We start from the raw sequence: 21,387 nt of genomic DNA, 5'->3' as shown, positions 1-21,387 counted from the left end.
CCATTTATTATAATAAAATTATTAGCAATTTTTAATTATTTATTGGATCTTTAGTAAAGATAAAACCACTATTTTACAGTTAGAATAGCAGTATAGAATATGACGCACCATCGTGTTTTCAAAAGACAGGAATATAAACATGTATGCTACTGTTCAGGTCAGACTTCTAGACCAAGACACAGCTGAAACTTTAGTGGAAGATGCTGTCCCAGTATTCTGCACCAGGAAATATAAATAGCAATCTCCTACCTTTTTTTGAAATGATAATATAGCAGCTAAATCAGAGCTTTCCCTTCCACTGACATCCTATTCAGACATAGGGAGTCCCTGAGGTGAATCTGTTACCGGTGAACTTTTTCCTTTCTTTCTTTTTTCCTAAACACTCTTCATCCTTCCTACTCCTTATTACATCCTTTGCTCAGTCCTGCTCATGGATGTCTCTGTTCAGAAAAAATCACACAGGTGTTAATAAGTGTTTCTTCTCTTACAGGGTCCACGGGGATTACTGGGCCCCAGAGGAACACCTGGTCCCCCTGGACAACCTGTATGTATGAATTGATCTGTTTGCAATTTCCAGGAGAAAAAAATGGAAGTCCACTGAAAGTTGCTCATGTTTATATTGTTTGTTGTAGGGCATTGCAGGTATTGATGGACCTTCAGGCCCAAAAGGAAACATGGTGAGTAGTAAACTGGGAATTAGAAAGGGAGTAAGTTCTAAGAATCCTTTCTGTATTCACCCATACCTGCTACTATAGCGTCTTTTCCATTTAATTAAACTTTTCTGTCAAAATATTCAGGTTTATTATGATTTTATATAGAAAAGAGAAGCCTTCTGTTACTCAGTTTTCAGCCAGAAGGCCTAACCATGATTTCTCTCAAGCTCCTTTAGCACCATGGACTCCAGTGCTTAGGTCCTATGTGTGGGCAGTTATTCTCTATTAAAGAAAAGGTCATGATATTCATTAGCATGAAAAAATATCATACTGGATAAAAGTTGGTGGTAGACTTTAAAGAGGGAGGAACAATGATGAGTTTGTATTCCTTTCAGTTTTGACAATGAAGATCTATAGTGCAGAAATGCAAACCTAATGCCCTACTATTTTTTTGTGTGATAGGGTCCTCAAGGGGAACCAGGACCTCCTGGTCAGCAAGGAATTCCAGGCCCACAAGTAAGTGTAAAATAACTCCCAAGAAATACGATGTAATGTGCAGCAAATGTTTAATAAATGGAAATTACTAAAAGGTTAATTTTTCATGTGCAAAACTGATAAAGCTTCAAGGATTTTATAAATAATGCTGCAAATATGCTGAGGGCAGTGGGAGCAGAGTTTTTAAGCAAGTTTTCAGAGGGATTTTTCATTCAGGAGAAAAATGACTCATTCAGTGTTCCTGGAATGCAGCAGGAATGGCCACACCTGGAGGAGGGTTCTGAATAGGATCTTGTTACAGACCTACTGCCAGAATAGTGGCTTGTGCAAAAGGCTCACACAAAACTGATCTAACTTGTAAGGGGAAAAAAGCTAGTTATATTTGCCAGTGTGTTTAAACAGATTAATGAGGGACCTTTAGTAGGGTGAATGTATGTATATTGTTCTCCCTGCTTTCTCACACTGGTTTCTTTCTAATAGGGGCTTCCTGGTCCTCAAGGTCCTATTGGGCCTCCTGGTGAAAAAGTAAGTTACAGCCTTATTTTGTAATGTCACAGTCAGTTCTGTGCAACAACCTTGTTTATGAGCTTGAAGGCTTTGCTATCTTTTATGGAATAGTAACCTAAATGTAAAAATCAGGAGATCTTCCTGAAATCATCAAGTAAATGAATAACCAATAGAGGCCTGGCTTTCCTCTCGTATATTTTTTCACAAGCATAACGTCCTTTATTTTGGTTTAATTTTCTGTTATTAGCTTCAAAATCCCATCTACAATATTAAACAGTGTGTACTTGTATGTTAATTAATTTTAGAGGAAGCTGCAAAAATTATTTTTACTAATCCCTTTTTTATGACAAAGTTTTACCTACTCAAGTCTGATTCTGTTTTTTCAAGGACTACAGTTTGGCGTAACTCTGCATACTGTAGGGTCATTTGGTGGTTTTTTTCTGATCTGTTTTTACATGTTCTTGTGGCTTGAAACACGTCTTCTGGTAATTTTAAAACTGTCACTACTGAATTTTACGCTAATTTACTTTTCTTCCCTTTTTGCTGAATTCCTGCTCAATTAATTCTTCTTTGATTTTTCTCCTCCTCGCTGTTTATTGTATTCTTTTAGAGAAAATGAAGGAAATTTTAGGAAACAGTACACATACTTTTTACCTGTCAGTGTGCCTAAGAGGTGTTATTCTAGCAAAATGGACTGCTTCCACAATATATACATTTCCAAGGCTCTCACAAAAGCATACCACACCTTTCAGCTACGAGCACTGGGGTTCTGTAACCTGTACTCTGCCTCTTGAACTTGATATCTTTCACTGGCGAATCCTTTTATTCCTGAAATTCTAAATAACAGTTGATTTTATACACTGGAGAATTCTTCCCCATCTTGTGTTATGTGTGTGCATGTTCATAGAGTAATTTTGAAGCTTCTTCTCAGGCAAACATCTCATTAAAAAATATGGGTGGTTTGTGTTGGCTAAAGATTGTAAGAACTGGCCTTGCACTCTTGCATTTATATATATGATAGTGTTATTCTGGCTTTAGTTTTGTTATATTTTTGGTTTATCCTTGATATCCACATCAAGGGATTTACATATAACTGCATTTTATATCCTTAGCTCTTAAAGACAAATGTGTTTGACATGTTTGCTATTGTTCTTAAGATGGGTGTCTGTTACTGCATTTAGGGACCACAGGGCAAGCCTGGCCTTCCTGGTCTTCCTGGTTCTGATGGACCTCCTGTAAGTAACCAAATATTTAATCCCTTGAATGTTTAGATACTTTTACCAAGTGATAAATATTTATGGATACCTCTGTTGCAAAAACAAAATGGAGGGGGAAAATAGTGGTAGTCCAAGTCGGCAACTGCTTTTAGTACTGAGTATGACTGTGTCCCCTCACAGCTTCTTGCCCACCCCCAGCCTATTCACTCATAAACAATTATCTATTAATCTTTTGTTTCATTAAATGGCCTTTAAATTTTGCAGAATTTGCAAAATTTGCAAATTTTGTAAGAAAGAAAAGCAGTGGATTGGCTAATGTTTTGAGTGCTGCAGTGTTAATGTCAGTGATATAGAAGAAAGTCTAAGATGTAAATTTATTTTAAAAGAAAATCACAGTTTAAAACAAAGACATAGAACGTTGAAACTAAATCAGCCTTCTCCTGACTCCTGTGATAAATTCTGTAATTTTAAAAATAATTTTAGGAATGTCTTCATGCTGCAATATTAATCACTCTTCTTTCAAAATCAAAGTTGAGAGTTTCTTGCATTAAAAACCTCTTACTGCTGAAACATTAACTAAACAGAAGGGATGATGATGATATTCCTGAAAATATTGACATGAATGTAACTATTGTCCAGCTTTTCCTTCATTATGTAAACTAAATTGGTATTAAAAGTAAAATCTTTCCTCAAAATTTTGTGTGTCTCTTCTAATACAGAAGAAATGTGATTAATGTCCTGAAATTCAAATGTTTAAATAATCGTATTTTTATAATAAAAAGTCATTACTGAAAACTCAGTATTTTTCAAATCAAATACATTTCTCCTAAATCAGGGCCATCCTGGCAAAGAGGGTCAGTCTGGGGATAAAGGTGCATTGGTGAGTTTTAAAACTTTTCCATCTATTTACATAGATTTCAAAAAAATTTTTGGCTATTTTTCAGCTGTATGACATATTTAGTGCTCCAAGAACTACTTAAAAAGCTGATAGAAAACCCATGACACATTCAAAGCATCTGTATGCAGACAAACATATTTATTGCATTTGAAATATTATAGACATTGTAAATAATATAAAGCCTACTCTTTCAAAGTAAAATTCATTTTGGAGTTGGCAGAGTGGCAATCAATAAAAGGCGCATACATTTCATATAAATAACTTGTAGATATTTTGAGTTTTCAATTCTGTTGTATGGAGTACCCACAAGAGTTCTTCAGAACCTACTTTTCTGAAGATGTAAAAATGCGTGCAGAGACCTTGCATTTTTTAGGTCATCTTCAACTAAGTGTAAAGTAATTTTTTTTTTCCTTGTAAAGCCCTGGAGGGACTTGGGGCTCTTTAAATTGTTCTACTTGCTCAGTATTGACACTTATTTATCCGGAATAGCACTCATTGTAGCACCTGACATCAGTTTCAGTTTCAGTACTGTTTTCAGGGACAATGATAAAAAGTTGTATTCCGGATGACAGGATGAATGAATTAATAGGACATTTCAGAAAGTACAGTACCACTGACATCAGCGTGTTATATTTGTCCAAAATGTTATCTGTTAGAGGCTTTTACATTTTATCCTGATTTCTTAAGAAAATGAAGTTTACACAGAGCATTTATGATTTGAAAGTACAGGTGTATGACCATCTGTCAGTTGTTCCTTAAATCTTTTGAATTTACTGCTCAATTTCAGCCAAATTTGATAGAAAGTTCAGTTTCTCAGAGATGTTAACAGTCTAAAGGTTTTGTGAAAAGACACATTGGAATGAGAAAAAAGACACTAACAATGTCCCCATTAGTGAAAGATTTTGTTATCTGTTCATCTCAGACATTGGAAAATCAACAGAGCAGCTCAGCCTCACACAGGGGTATGTTTCCAGGCATCTTTGTTTCCACTGTTCACAGAACTCAGTTTCTTTAGGCAGCAGTCAATATTGATAGCACCACGAGCCTTTTAGCTTTCAGGCTTGGAATCTCTCTTTTTTTTTTTTTTTAAACTATAACTTTTATTTTCCCCATAATTTTTATCTCTACTTTTGACTTGTGTCATCATCATAATTAACATAAATTTTCTCCAGTAAAACACCACTGATTTCTAATCTGCATCTTTTTTTTGTTTCTGATTGTTTGTTACTATTTACAATTACCATTGTTTCAGATAATTTATATTGTAGATAGCTACTTCTAAAATATACAAGTAGATTCAAGATCATAATTCTATTAATAGTTTATAGTGACATTGAAGGGTGCTTTGTGATGTCTTAACTTTTCTTAATGGCAGGCAGCCCAGTGTTATTTTGCTGTTTCACACAAGACTGCTGCATTATAGTGAAAGAATAAGGATTAGGCTCAAAAGAGAACTGCTTGCTAACCAAGTACTGTACAAAGGTTCTTTACTCCAATATATTTTAGGGTCCTCCAGGTCCTCAGGGTCCAATTGGCTATCCAGGTCCTCGTGGTGTAAAGGTAAGATTTAGTTATTGGATTCCTCCCCACACCCCTTTGAATGTATGCGTGTAAGTAATTCTTTATATTCTTCCTTTAGGGTGCTGATGGTGTCCGTGGACTCAAGGGATCCAAAGGTGAAAAGGTAAATCTGACTGCAGTTAATTCTTTTCCCTTTTTTCACTGCAACATCTTCTGTCTCCTTCACTGCAGTGTGCTTTATCTTGCAGCAGTGGGTTTATTTTTGCCTTTCCCTAAGGACATACAAAGCCCAATTTCTAAATCAGTGACCTCCATGGTTATTTATGCTGGTACAGACTGAATATAAAACCTTCAGTTGTTAGAATGGTTTTGAATCCTCCTCACACCAGTTTAAGTAACTTCTCTCTAAAGTGCCCTTAAGTAGAGAATTAGACATTCCCTCTCTTGTTGGTAGATAACTATAGTGGATACTGAGAAGCTTGTGCATGAGAGAAATTTGTGGTGACAATACTGCTATTTTATCTGTTTTGATAGAGCTATAAGATAGATTTGTATTTTTTATATACTTAGTATGTACTTATGTACTTAGTGCAATGGCTTTCTAGGTTCAAGGTATTTTTGTTCCAGATCTTTGGCTTTGTCAAAGTGATGGACAGCCCCAGTCAGATACATGTATATGAATGTGAAGAAAGCTCTTATGTTCCCCTGAGACCATTAATTGTATGTGTAGAGCTCTTATTAGAGAAAACACCAGCTACTGTGAACTATACTGAGTGCTGATGGTTTGCAGTGGCTGAAACTGCAGCCAGTATTGGTTTAAATTCATACTTCTCTCAGCATTCAAAATAAGAGACAAATAGCAAACCTGACCACACAGGCAAATTCAGCCTTGTGGCTCTGGTGGCTATGTATATATTTATAGATATTTCTCAAGCAGAAGAGTCAGTCTTGCCAAAAAGCCTTGATTTCAACACTTGGCTCAGATGCCAAGAGCTGCTGGATATTTTCGAGCCTTCCTAAACCATGGTTTGTCTAGTCTGCATGCTCACTCTAGAGTTGCTCATTACATTTAAGCTGAAAAAGTGTGTGTTTAATACCTGTGGAGACTGGACAGTTCAAAACCCCAGATTTTTCTTGTACCTTATTGAGCGATTAATATCCAACTCAGATAAAATACAGGACTCGCATATAAATATGCTTAAGAGATGTGTGTGTATACATCTTCTTGTATCAATGAGTACTGATTAGCATAATATTCACAATACTGCTGTGTTCCTAAAAATTGATCTCACAGTTGCAGTAGACAGTGAACTGTACTAAATACCTCAGAAGGTAACACAAAGATATTTCATAGTCTGTCCTCTTAGTGCTTTAAGGGTGTGTTACACAGTCCTTTTTTTACTGAAATTATTCAGATGCCATTACATGGACGAAAACACTACAAGAGACTAAAATAAATAAACTTATCATTCAGGAAAGCCTCTGTAGATCTGAGATGGTCCCAGGGATATCAGAGGAGGCCTTTCTCTGTACCAGTAAATGTAACTACAACTCTTTAGCTATTTTATTTTTTGTTAACAGCAGAAGAGGAAATAGAGCATTCAGCTCTCTCCTCCTACATGGAATAAAATCAACCTCTTGTAGATCTCAATAGCTGGAACCTCACTGTGAAAGCTGAAGAGTTTCAGTTCATTTGGTAGCAATTTGGTCAGTTGTTGGCACGTGGTCAGTCCTTGCTGATACGTTGCAAAGTGTTCTCATGTAATTATTACTGTCCATCGCCATAACTGAGCAACTTCTACAACTGAAGCTTTTTTGATGTATTCTTCACTCTGCCTTTCACCTCTTTCTAAATTTTAGGAAAAGCCACCATAAAATTTTAATTTATGTAATAGAAGATGACCATATAAAGCTTTGTTTCACCATCTAGAAAGCATGGCATACCTGCTTTTGGAATGGTTTTTAGCATATTCTTTTTGACAGAATCACAAGAACACATTCTATTTAGAATCTATATTTACTTATTTGGTTTTATTTTTTTTTTAATTTTGATGTCTCCCTACCTATTTTTAACTGTTTACCACTGGCAGATCTATTTCTGTCACCCTTTCCAGGGTTATTTGTTGCATGCAGTATGACAACTTCCAAACAAATTCAAAAGAGCTTCAGCCTTGCAGTCCATCTCAGTTGCTGATCAGGGAGAAAAAGCTTTTGAGGGCCCAGGAATGCAAAATGCAAACTTGTTTTTTTAAAGTGAGGATGACATACAAAGCCTTCTTGGTTTTTTTCAGTAGTGTGGAGTACGTTATCACTCTTTCTTGGCTTTATTGAGAGTCCAAATATTACTCAGATTCTAAGTCAGCAATATTCTTCAGCATACAAAAAAACTAATGGTATCATAGTAAAACATTTTACTATGTGTTTATTCATCACAAAGACCTTTACTGCCAGATTATAACTAAGCATCAGATGAAAACTGAACCAATAATCTTGGCTGTCTGGATATTGGAACAGTAGTTTTATGATGAGTTAGTCTAAGAAAGCTGAACCAAAAGCTGATCCGTTTATGCTGGAGCAAGACATAAACAACTCCACTGAACACATCTGGAGATTTCTGTTTGCATCTGAACTAACTCATGCAGATGTAAATGAAACTTGTCTGAGTACTATCTGCTTGTGCTTCAGCATGAAGACCTATTAAATTGCTTGAAGTAAATTCTCTGCCAGAATTTGTAGGCAGTAAATAAGTAATTCTCACTAGGAATGACAATAATGTGCATCTATTTTGCCACTGTATATGGATTCGGTCTTAATTTTTTTTCTGCTTTCTTTCAACCACTTCAGCCAATGAGAGTAGGCAAGGTTGAGTATTGCTGTCTACTTCTTTTAAGTTATGAGCATTATTATCAAGGTTTTTTTGTCAATTTATTAAGATGTCACAACTAGTCAACTTTTTGATTTCATTTCATGATTCTATTTAGACGCTAGTTTAAAAGAAAAAGGGAAGTTCTGCTGTCACAAAGAATAACATTGAATAATTTACCACCAATTTTTTCTTTAATTGAATAGATGACCATATTAAAAAGAGCAATAATCAAAAACAGCTTAGGAGTTAAGAAAAGACTTTGCAAGATAATTCATATTGAAACAGAAAAGTTACATTGTTTCTATCTTTAACTAGATTTTTCAATAGATGTTATTAAAAACTTTAAAACTAAAAAGTCATTTTGTATATTGCACAGCTATATTTTCTATAAAATAGTAATAGTCATAGCAAATTTTCTTGTGTCTGAAGTTCTTGCTTTATGCACATTATTTTAATCTGTGGTGACCATATTTTCTTTTTGCAGAAAAAAAAATCCTCTTATTACTAAAGTCTTTAAATGAATTTCTGTCTTCTTTTTTAGGGTGAAGATGGTTTTCCAGGATTTAAAGGCGACATGGGTCTTAAAGGTGACCGGGTAAGCATTTATTCATAGCCCATATGTTCTTAAAAGTTTAAGTGTTATTATTTTGAAAGGATCACTAAAGTAAAAAAATATATTTTAACAAAAAATAAAATAAAGGCTAGTAGCATAAATTATTATTATTCCCTGTGCATGCACAAATTTGAGGCAGAGATATGGTTCTTGTGAATCAACAAAGGCACAGTTATAAGGAGGAAGTGAATGTCAGTCTTGAATATCCTCTTCACTAATCTTCTTCCTAGGGAAACTCCTTTTCCAGATTCCAAGATCTCCAGTATTTGCCTGAGGACAATTTATCTATCTAGGATAAAGATATTTCTCTTCCAACCCAGCATCTTGCAAATCTCTGTCAAAATGTTTATTTAGCCCAATGGGTGATTACATCCTTTCATAAGAAGTGTTGTGGAGGTTCTAAAAAAACTCCTTAGTGGTTCCTGGCCTGTTGTCTGTATGCATAAAGATGGTATCCATATAAGTATTTAAAAGACAGGATTCTTTCTATGGACTGCCAGGGTGTCTTCACAAGAATTTAGGAAAAATAAGAATACACAATTTACAAATGCAACTGTCTTCAGGCAAGACAACTAGACTCTTACACTTGTGAAGGTAATATTCAGTATCTAATTTGTATGTATTTGCATTTATATGATGAAGATAAGTAGTAGTATTTTCCTAATAGGAGCTTCAGCAGGGCTTTGAGCAACCTGATCTAGCTGAAGATATCCTTGTGCGTTGCAGGAAGAACAGATGACCTTGTAAAAGTTCCTTCCAACCCAAACTATTCTATGATTGCCATCTCTATTTAGATTAACTGGAAAGTTATTTTCAAGTAATGTTAGGTAATCTTTCTAATATATGCACAAAGGCAATTGTTCCATATTTATAAGGCAATGTATTTTAGGGAGAAATTGGTCAACCAGGTCCACGAGGAGAAGATGGTCCAGAAGGTCCAAAAGGTCGAGCGGGTCCATCTGGGGATCCAGGAGCTGCTGGTCCAGCTGGGGAAAAGGTCAGTAGCCAGAAATCGACATAAACATGTCATTGCCTCATAACATAGGTGGAACCCATAATCTTCATCACTAAAAAAAGAAGTCTCCATATCTGCAGAATCTTTAGCTACCTAGTAGTAGTATTTATGAGACACTACTGAAATAGACCACTGGAGGTCACATTTGAAGAAGTATTGGAAATCATTATTTTGTAAGTATACAAAAAGACATTACAGTACTTCATCAGTACATAAGGCAACTGCATTCTTATCCCAAATTACATACAGTGCATGCCAGCTGTGGAAAACACAATGCAAAGAAAATAGCTAGGTCATTGAATTGATTCCTTAGGTCATGAATCAAAGAACATAGAAAAAAGAAACAGAATTATTCTCTCACATGAATGCAAGCTGAGTTCACACCAGAAAGCCAGTGTACTTTGTTTTAACTAAGTCAACAAAACAATCCAGTATAATAAGAGTTATATTATCTTCACCCACAATATATTTCTATTCTCCAGAAAGAACTATATGTTTCATGACAATAGTTATTTTCAGTATTGCTGACTAACAAAAATGTAAGAATATTTGGAATCCTGTAAAAATTGTTATTGTTGTCATGATGTATGCAGAATAATTAATTCTGGACGTCTAGGAAATAGTCCATTTTTCTCAAATCTTTATAACCTAAGTAAAAAAAAAACCCAAAGTAAACCATATCAAAACAAAACAAACCTTTTTTTTTCTTAATAATTGGTAAATTCCAAATATGAATTCGAGTTATTTTTAATTCTTCATATTCAAATTACTCAGTATTAATGTAGATTCATGTTTTCAAGGAGTTTTTCTTCACTGTGACATATTTAGTACTCTAACTCACAAGTCCAGAATCTGAAGCTCTAAATATCAGAAGACATTTGAAAAAAAAACATTAACTGGCCTTGAAATTTTAGACCTACAGTTTTCCCTTTTCTGCAAATCTTTCTACCTTATCTTGCCCATTAGAATTCAGACATGTTCTGTGAATATTCTATGGATACTTGGCCAGAACAGAGTGGGTCAGAGGGGAATTCTATGGTGTTGGTCCTGTGATATTTATTTTAGTTCAAAAACTAAAATAATCTTTGAGAACTCTTGGGCCTCCTCACAATATTAGGAAAATCTATCAAACCAGTTATAAATGTTCTGTTCTCTTGTTATTCCTATGATGTATTTGATGCAAAGGTACTAGTCTTGTAATGAAAGTAATGAAATTGCCAGCGTAGTCTCTTGGTCACTATGTTCAACTGATTCTGTGATAAGAAAACTATTTTCCAAGTAGGTATAAGGCTGCATTTGCTTAATTAAGAAAATCCCAAGTAGGGTGCCAAAAAAATGGGGAACATATCAGAAAAGAGGTTATCATTAAAAAACCCATTTGTATCCACAGTCAAAACCTAGGCAACTGGGCTTGCTTAATCATAAAATCAGGGATAAAACTTCCACTGATTTTGGCAAGAGTTTGATGCGCTGTCATGCTACAAAACATTTAAATCATTGCAACGCGAGCAGCTTGTTTCAGTGAGGCACGAAAGTGGCAGCATTATAATTATTTTCATAAATGTAAAGATTGTTCTTCTACAATGTCTCACCAGACACATGCACTTGCAAGAAAATGATAATATACAACATATTTTTCATGTGTTGCATTTTTTACCAGCAGGCATTTTTTGGCAAATCTCCTTCCCCATACAGGTCTCTCCTTCCTATTTTTCATTACCTAAGGTTACTGCAAGTACTTTATGATACTTTGTAGTCATATCTTTTCTATTGAGATCTTCTCCAGAATGTGATAGTCTGGAAAACAGACAAATTCTTCCCCAGAGTTCCCATCTTTCAAAGTCTGAAACTGCTTTCCCTTGCCTTTGAAAGCGGCAAACGATCACTCATCCTCTAGAGGTCTAAAGAGACCAACTCAATGGAGTAGGGTACTGTATTTCATTTCTGAGAATGGTTGATGTCAGTGTTGATCAGTCCTTTCTGAACATAACAAGTTTTTAATATTTGTTGACAAATCTATTGTCAGCAGATAGTCAGTGGGGCATGATTTATCATAGTCTCAGTTTAGAACTACTCAAGAAAAGCATTGATTCTTCAAATGCCTATTCATGAAAAGTCAGCTGTCACACAGTATAAACTAAAAATAATTTCTTCTCACTTAAGCCTATTAACAGCCTGATTTCTTAAAGAATATTAATTGTTTAATGACATCAGCCCCACAACACTTCATGGGGGAGAAAAGAAAACACTGAGGCATTGGTTTCTCTGGATTCATTCACTGGAGTGGGATTTTTATTTAGCTTTGGGGAACTAAGCTCACTGGTGATTAATTTTGAAAATGAGAAATTTATTTAATTGAATATTATATTCCATGAAGTATCATCACTCCATGTTGAGAAAAAATTATTTTGTATAGAAGTTTGCTGAACCACTAAGGAGGATAAATTAAAATTTAACACTGCTTTCTTATTGCAGGGTAAGCTTGGTGTACCTGGATTGCCAGGATATCCAGGAAGACAAGGTCCAAAGGTGAGCTGTAAATGAGCTGTACATTGTGTGCTTTGACATCAGTTATTTTATTTGTGTGTTTGCAGAAGGAGGGTGTGGACATCAAAGAAAGGGCCATTTTTCTCATTTTCTTTCTTGACAGTCATATTTTGAAGTACAATCTTTAATAGTGTGGGAATCCCTAAGTTAGGCTCTTTATGGAGCACTATGTTTCCTCTTCTTAAGTACACTGCCTTCGACCCTTTGCCATGTTCTCGTGCTCTCATGACTGTTGTTTTTGTGTAAGCATCAGAAACTGGCATGCAGTAAACAACTGGAAAATTAAAGAATTGCTGATATGCTTGAAAGAGAATAAGCACTATATTGACCATTAAATGGATGCTGATAGTTATGGGAATTTTCAGTGTGGTACAAGGATTCCATTTGTGTCATTACTGCTTCTTCTATAGAATAAGCCATTTTTCTTTGAAATATATAATTTACTATTTTCATCAGGTTTTCCTTTAGCTTCTTTTAAGACAAATGTGACAAAACCCATGTCTACCTCTATGCTTCAGCCATCTGGTTTAAGTGAAGGATTTTATTTTTAAAACATTTTTATGAAATATATTTCTATCAAGGATGTTCTAACACAGCTTTAGGAAATGGGCATGCTAAATTAATTGCAAGCTCTCTTTTCTGGGATTAGCAAGAAATAAAAAATGGAATAAAAGCATAGTTCTACAGACATTTCCTTGTGTAGAGGAGACCAGTAGGGAGACATTGCACCTCCAGACTGTGTCAAATAAGATAAATAAGAGTTCTTACATTGTTCCATTCTAATAACAAAAATTATAGAACATTTCAAATAAAAATTGATTGATTCTTTTCCAACACAGACTTGGTCAAGAATTTCCTTGTATTAAATTTTTATTACATTAAATTGAAAATAGCTCTCAAGCTGTGTTCACTGTTCACTCTTCTAATTTGTTGCTTAAATTTCCAAGAAAGAATAATGACAGCTACAAAACGTAACTCACTGGAGATTTCTTTGGAAACTTATTCACAGTCCAGATCAAATTAACACAAGGGAGTAAGAAAAAAAGCAGCAGAAAAATAAGTTAGCTGTGCAAAGCAAATAGGAAATCTTGTCCCAGTATTGTCAAGAAGGTTCACACCATTCTTTTTGCTGATACTTACTTGCTTTTCATGATTTTTCTTCTGAGAATTGTTCTTAAAGTACTGCCATTTGCTCATAATTTTCACTATGCCTTTTTTTTCCTCCAATCCAGTCCCTCTTGATTAGCACAATTTCAGAAGTACTGGGCATATTTACAACCAAGTCATGGCTATTAGTGCCCCATCATTCGAGTCGTTTATTTACTGGCCTTTCAATTTTAAAGAATGTGCTTGGGCTTCACAGACTAGAATTTTCAGTTTCATTCATGTATAAAGTTACAACTGGTGAAGAATTAAGAGGCAAGAAAGAGAACAAAAAGGAAAGAAAAAGAAAAGGAAAATAAAGGAAGAAAAATTTTACTTTTCTCCCACCAGTCAATATCAGTCAGGGTGTCATTAGAATCTGTGTTTGTGAAGGTGTACTGCCCCTAAGTCTTTTATGGATAATTGGAATGACTGTGTGAAACAAGTTTCATTAGAGGAAAGGCATAAGTAAGAACAAGAGGAAAAAAATGAAAAAATAATTACATTTCAAAGAAGAGCACCAAGAAATTATATTTTAAGCTTTGGTTATATGCATTTTATTTGCCACTAAAATACTAACGAGCTGCACAGACAGAGGTGCATTATCACAGCAGGGAGTCTGGCTAGTAAGTTTTAGTGGCTGATGAAACCTAACACTCTTGATTTTCATCTCCAGTCAGTTAAAAGTGTATTTTATCATGTCTGTCACCTCTTTGACCTGAAGTCCCTTATGGCAAATTAGCACCTTGGCAGGTAAAAGATCTACTGTCCAACTGAACCTGTTTACCAGAAATAAATAAGAAAATAGTACAGATTAGGTTGGGCAGTTAGCAAAAGAAAAGGGGAATAAAAAAGGAGGAAGGAGGAATAAAACTGGGAGCAGTTTCAAGTAGATACTCTCACAGATTCTGCTTATGCATGAATTGTGTGTATCAGTTAAACAAAACTGTCCAGTGGTCAATTTACAATGAATAAAGCATCTGAAGTACTTAATTTACAGCTCAGTACGGTGAATAGAGCGTGTGGCAAAACCCTACAATTTTTTTTAGTTTTTTTTTTTAAAGAATTATTATACTGTGATGCAACAAGGCTTTGTTTGTTTGTTATTTCTAGTGAGCTGTTACTAATTATTTCTTCTCTAAAAAAATCGTGCAGATTTAATAGGTCTTTTATTGTCTAATAAGATGGAAAATAATGTCCATTCTATATATTGATTTTATTTTTTTTTTAATGCATTCTGGACTTGAAGCATTATGGTGAGTTTATTTACAGCTTTCATGAGTGCCATCACACTTGCAGGTTTTACATGTACAATGTGCATGATTTTGCACTTGTGCTTTATGTGTAAATTAAATATTGACTATACTACTGTTTTGCTGTTGATATCCTCTGATATTTCCACTGCTTTCTTACATAGGGCTCGACTGGTTTCCCAGGATTTCCTGGTGCCAATGGAGAGAAAGGTGCAAGGGTATGATAATTCATTCTTGCATGACAGTTAACTTTTGAAACTCCATGCCATGGGAAATCACCAAAACCCAAGGATACAAGCTACTGTCTAAAGAACTATAAAACAAGGCTTTCCACATTTAAGATGGACCTCTATGTGTCTATACTGAGAGACTATTTTTATACTTTAAAGTATTCATCTAAATATACAAGAACTTGGACACTTTCTGCGCATATGCTGCCATAATCATATGATTTGAAAAAGAGGAAAAAAGTCACCTTTGCTGAAGGGGATTTTTTGGACAGTATAGCTGAGTGAGTTGGCAAGAACTATTTTCCCGTATCCCATGAATTATCCTGCTACCATGCAATTTATCCTCAAGGAAATTCAACTTGTATTTCATAAGTATTCTGATTTGTCACAAGGTAGTTTTTTTATAGACTTAGCTTCAAAAAAGCAAAATATACCAGACAAGACGAAGAATATATACTATTACATATATTAAAAAATATAAAATTACGTCTTTTCCTGCTTTGTTTGATGGAAGCAGGTGAGGGAAAATCTATTATGTATGTTCTTCAAACTATAACAATTAAAAATAGATTAGAAAAAAGGTCACTGTGCTGTTGCCTCTAAAGCTCAGTTGCACATAGCAGAACATGTTAGAAAGATGATGAAATTAAGAGATGAGTCAGAATTCGTAGGTGATAGCAACTTAAACTGAAGTAGCACATCATTATTCTTAGGAATCCATTTTAATTTGTATCACAAAATAAAGCAGAAATTCATTCTTTTAAGATGAAATATATGAAATCCAATTGCACTTGCACTGCTTATGTATGGTTTAAATTTTTCTTGTATTATTTTAACTAAGATAAAAATATGTTGTTATTTACAGGCACAAGCAATAAAACAATGCGCAGTTCATCCTTTTTAGGAAAAATGACACACGATTGCTAATACAAATACCAGGTTTAAAAAGCAAGCAAAACAACAGCATCAAACAGCAGACTTAAAATTCTGAAAATCTAACTATGTTGATCTGTTATCAGGCCTTCATAAAGCTTTCAGTTCATATAATAACACCATCAAACTGCTTGTATACTTAAGTATTAGGCTGATCATCAATAAGACCTTAACTGCTCGTTTTGTAATGAGAATCAGATATTGTTAATCTTGCCTGAAGGGTTATCACTGTGTTTTATGCTACCACGCATACAGATACTAGGAAAGATAGTCCTTGTCCCTGAAATCACAAACTGTGTAGCATTTCAAAAACAACACATAATTTTTATTTTGATAAGTGAAATAAAACCAACAGAAAAAAAAACCTGTCAAGAAAGCAGGTGTGTGCTTTTAATTGTTTTTTGGTAAAGGCAAGTTTTATGCTAAAACATCTCTGCTGATTTTTTGTTGCTGTTTTGTTTACCTCAGAGATTAGAAAGTACCAGTCATCAAGTTCCTTTTTCTACCTGAAGAATACTCTCTTGCATTTTAAGATTCTTTGTGTTACAATGCACAGCAATATTAATGCAGAGCCTAAAGAAAAAATTCTGTTGGGTATGATCAGGAGATATATTAAAGCAAAAAATTAAGGGCTAGTATTCAGGTAAGTTCTGTATTGCTGTGCAAGTGCACGTAATTTTGGTAGCTATTACAGTTCTCATTTCTGTTCTAAAGGAAGAGAGGCTTGCCTTTCTTTTCTCTCTTAACCTGTGGAGTTGTGCATGGGAAACTGGGAACCTTGTCTTCAAGGCTGTTATTACACTGGAAATGATGCCAAGTCCTTTAGACTACTGCAGAGGCACTCTGCTTGTTGTGTGCTATCTTCACTACTATTTTAATGTAGTTTAAAATCTTCTAATGCCTCTGACAGAATCTGACTCTGAGGCAAATTTAGCACATTTAGCCACAAGTCCCAGTGAACTCAGAAAGATAATCAATTTTATCAAGGACCATGATTCTGTAAATTGAAATGCAAACTACATAGTTAAAGATAAAATAACTTCTAAACTTATGGGAGTTGCACTCTGCCTCCACTTCAGTAAAAAAACTTTATCTCACAAATAGAGTGTCTGCTAAGATGATTTCTGTCAACTTTTCTCTCTAGGGATTACATGGCAAACCAGGCCCCAGAGGACAGCGAGGACCAACAGTATGTTCTTTTGATTTGCAATTTAGAGGCTTTCTTGTATAAATTACCTTCACTATACTGTGAAGATTTAATTTTATTTGATTATAGTATCCAATACTTATCAAGCGCATCTGTTTTAAATTGACAGGGTCCAAGAGGCTCAAGAGGTCCCAGAGGTCCCACTGGTAAACCAGGTCCAAAGGTAATGCTCAAGCACACTGTACAGATTGGCTACAGGCTGATTTTTTTAAATAAACCTAAATCTTTGAACCTATTGTCTTTCCTTTCCAGGGTACTTCAGGCAATGATGGTCCTCCTGGCCCACCAGGTGAAAGGGTATGTGAAAGCTGGTTTTGTTTTTCCCACTAGATAGGAGTGTGATTTGAGGGTGGGAGGGTTGTTTTATTTTCAGTTCTTCTCATATCTTTGCGCTTCTTTGACCAGAGTAAAAAGAACTAACAAAACCTCAATTCCGATGATGCTTTTCACAAAGTTATGAATGGGGTAGCTGAAGTTTGCTGAAAGCTTCTTCCATCACTTTTTTTTACATGTAGGACACAGAAAATACATACACATTTTGTGTTATATCCATGCAGTTTATATATATCCGTGTGAGTTACAGGTGTACTTACCAGCTTATGCTCTTCAGAATTGCCCGCTTACTGCAGCTTACTTCCTGTTCTTTGGATTTGCAAACACTCAAGCCGCTTCCAGAAGATTCTTTGTTGAAGCAGCTATGGTTTTTTTTGTTCTGATCAGCTAATTCCCTTCAACCTACTTTCTTCGCACTTCAGAAAACCTATTGTTCTCTCTAAAACAAAATTTTCAGCTTGCTGTTGTCTTAACAATCAATACACAAATCTAGTATACAGTCAGCTCATTGCACAGCAGTATATAGAAAAACAATATTATTAAATCAGATTTGTAATAGCAGCACTTGAAAACCAACTGAGTTTAAGTGGGTGAGTTTCCTGCCAAAGTATTTTTGCAAAACTTAAAAAACTTTTCTTTTGTAGTTATATTTCATTAAATGCTAATCTTTTTCATATAGGGAACCTGTAGATCTTTTCCCAGTATCCACTCCCAGGTCCCAGTATTCTCTTCAGGAGGGAACTCCTTGTGCATTTTCCCCAGCTCCGTACTTGTCGCTTTCTTTTTTTACGTTAACTAGGATGGTGGTTGGAAAGAACTAGGCTTAGTGCAAGAAAGGAAATGTAGGTTGCATTACACTGAGGAGGAAGATCAGAGGCAGACTACCAGAAGGTGAATAGCAGATCCTTTTGAAAGAGGAGTTTGCTGACAGCTCCAGCAGGTTATGAGGAAGAGAAGTTGTGGGGACACCGAAAACAATGCGCAGATCAATCCAAGATGAAGGATCCCTGGAGAAAAACTGATAAGAGCGAAGAGATGAAGAATCATAGAGCACCATGTCTCATATCACTTGTATAATATAAATGTGAGGTATCTTATTTGATTCCCAATAGGGGTGAATGTCAGCCAAAAAATAAAACTGTCATTTCTACTCCTCTGAGACTATTTCAGGTACCAGACATGTAAACATTAAATAATCCATCCTCTGTAGCTGCTGTTAAAATGAAATTTTAAGACAGAAAAGAAAATGTAATTTTGATAGCATGCTGTTAGTATTCTAATGCTTTTTCTCACATAATCCGTCAGTCCATCAGTGGCTTGAGACCTGCAAGCCAAATCGTGAATGAGAAATAAAATGCAAGTTTTTTTCTTTAAAAAGCCTCAAGATGTGAGTGGAAATTTATGAGAAAGAAGGTGCAATTAACTGTAAAATTTGAATTGTGCTCCTATAACCCAGTTTCTGGGAGTGACCAATTTAATTCATATATTTTGTAGAGTAGCTGAGTCAATTTTATTAGTTTTCCTCTGTAGAGCTCCTCCTTTTTTTTTTTTTTTCGAAATGTTAAGCTTTGTGTTATATCCAAAAGCAAATGAGAAAAGTTCATTTGTTAACAGACACAGCATATAGAAAAAAGATCCAAACCCTCATATGGAGTGTATCGGTGTGTTATGGAGGTTTCAGAAACAGCCTTACACCTGCTTTTGAAGAAAAAAAAAATTATGGATAGTGCAGTAAGATCACAAAGATTTCTCCCTTGGCCTAGCACTTCTTAGTTGACTCAGTTTTAGTATTTCAGTGTAATGAAAGTCTGCCCTGGAATAAGATTCATTTAAAGGCAAATTCTCCCAGGGAGGGCACAAGGGATCCTCTCCCACAGCCACATTTGCACACTGCTCCGCCTACTACAGGAGGCAGCTGTGCTCTGGAACTGATCCTGGGCTCTAAGGAATGAGGCTTATGGAACTTGGAAAACAGAGCTTTATCAGAGGAGCAGAAGGATAGCTTAATTTGAGAGATGTGGTCTCCTTTTTCAAGTCTTTTGCATCAAACAAACATTTCTAACATACTTTGACAGCTAATGTCATAGCAAAACCACACATCATATACCAGGTAGAATACAATGAAGACTTGCTTTACATGACTAGAGTACCTGTCTCTGCTGTGGAACCATGTAAAATAAGTAAGGTTTTAAGATTGTTACACTTTGACTTAGTACACTAAAACTAAACAGCAAAAATTATTTTCATAAGCTGGCATAGTCCCTTTCAGCATATCAACAATAAACTTTAAAAGCTGGCCTCTGTTTTTTTTGATGACAACCTCAGGAACAGCGATGTACTACGAAACTGGTACTTTGTGTAAATATCTGTGTATATAGATGTATTTGAACATATTTGTATGTACACGTGTATGTGTACACTTGTACATATACGTGCGCAATGCATTAATTCACCCGATCAGCTTTAAATTTGTAAAACATGAAATTTTTCTCTCTCGATGTATATGTATATATACAAAACTATAAAAATAAAATGTTCATGCATTATGGGATTTTTCAACTATTTTTCATTATAGCAAAAATTCTGTATTTAATCCCAAGTAACTCTGGAAAGCTTATTCTATTTGGAAGTTTGTACTGTTGTACTGGCTTGAAATATTGTCAGAGTTTAATAATTGTCAAAGATGACTGTTTGACTGAAAGTTAAAGAGATGACCATACCATTGACTAAATCCCATGGTTTATGCAACATAGAAAAACAGTGCTTGTTACTCATAGTTGGTTCCTACTTTGTTATGCACAGTTTTTGGAGTCAGATGCAAACATGGTTTGTACAAGTACTTTTCCTCTTTTCTTACAGCATTCCTACACAAGCAGTATTGCTTTCAGGAAATCTCCTCCAATGTCTGTGCATGAGAATTGTTGCTACCAATATTTATGACAGTGTAGCTGAGGCTTTATATTTAAATCCAGACATTATCTACATAGTTCATATTTTTTATAATTGAAACAAACTTTTTGATCCAGTGTCAAGGCAGCTTAAGTAAAACTACTTATTTGGTTGCCTTTTTTCCAGGGACCACAAGGGCCTCAGGGACCTGTTGGATTCCCTGGACCAAAGGGACCTCCAGTAAGTATCTCTTTAATTAAGTATGTGCAGCAACAGGAATGTTAATTTCCATACAGTGTCCCTGAAGTGACTATTTAAAAATTTATATGAGGGATGGTTTATATATAGATTACAAATATGCTTGTTGAGCTCTGAGGCTAAGGACTCACATATTCAAAATGATCATTGGTGCAGCTCATAAAAAGTTCAGCATAATATACCAAACTGCAAATCTTCTAGTGTGTTGATCCAATGTCCAGGTCACACACTGAGTTAAAGCAAAATACTATTTTGCTGGTGTATGTTTTCTTTTAACAATTGATTCTTTGAGGAAAAAAGGAAGAGGAAGGAGACATTCATTAGTAGCAGAAATGCGTAGAAGTAATAGCACATTTGAGCTGCTGCCTGAACTAGTTTTACTGCTCTTCCGGTGTGCTTCTGCTCATGTGGAGTAAGTACAAAAGAATAAAACCACCTGTGATTTTTTTTCACCCATGCGTTTGTTTCTTCTATTTCCAATGCCAAACCTACAATTTCATCTAGTACTCCTGTAATGCTTAGTTTTGTGTTAATTGAGTTATTAACCAAAGAAAAATGGAAGGGAAGTATAGGGGTTTTCCATTATTTCTGAATTTTCAGAAATTCATTCTGACCATGTTTATATTTGTCAACAGGCATTCTCCAAGCAGTTGTTAACACACATCAGGGAGGACACAAGGAAAAAATATTATTAAAATCCTACTTGTTTTATATAGGAGCAGTTAAGCTTTACCAAATACTAGTCTAGGAAAAAAAAAAAAAAGATCCTTACAGCTAATTGCACACTTTTTTCCAGAATGTTTTGATTT

The 21,387-nt window shown here is 35.1% G+C and overlaps 1 protein-coding gene across 1 annotated transcript in view; it reads left to right on the top strand.

The window, feature by feature from the left end:
* COL11A1 (collagen type XI alpha 1 chain) overlaps positions 1-21,387 on the top strand; it is a 134,178-nt gene that overhangs the window by 63,958 nt on the left and 48,833 nt on the right. Inside the window, 16 exon segments of the mRNA XM_032696726.1 lie at positions 491-544; positions 633-677; positions 1,116-1,169; positions 1,629-1,673; positions 2,837-2,890; positions 3,708-3,752; positions 5,277-5,330; positions 5,410-5,454; positions 8,699-8,752; positions 9,660-9,767; positions 12,261-12,314; positions 14,893-14,946; positions 17,036-17,080; positions 17,208-17,261; positions 17,351-17,395; positions 20,507-20,560. Coding sequence (XP_032552617.1) covers positions 491-544; positions 633-677; positions 1,116-1,169; positions 1,629-1,673; positions 2,837-2,890; positions 3,708-3,752; positions 5,277-5,330; positions 5,410-5,454; positions 8,699-8,752; positions 9,660-9,767; positions 12,261-12,314; positions 14,893-14,946; positions 17,036-17,080; positions 17,208-17,261; positions 17,351-17,395; positions 20,507-20,560 — 864 coding nt within the window.

This window comes from Chiroxiphia lanceolata, chromosome 9, assembly GCF_009829145.1.
Source record: "Chiroxiphia lanceolata isolate bChiLan1 chromosome 9, bChiLan1.pri, whole genome shotgun sequence".
In the NCBI taxonomy this organism is placed as follows: Eukaryota; Metazoa; Chordata; class Aves; order Passeriformes; family Pipridae; genus Chiroxiphia; species Chiroxiphia lanceolata.
This window is presented reverse-complemented; position numbering and strand designations above follow the sequence as displayed.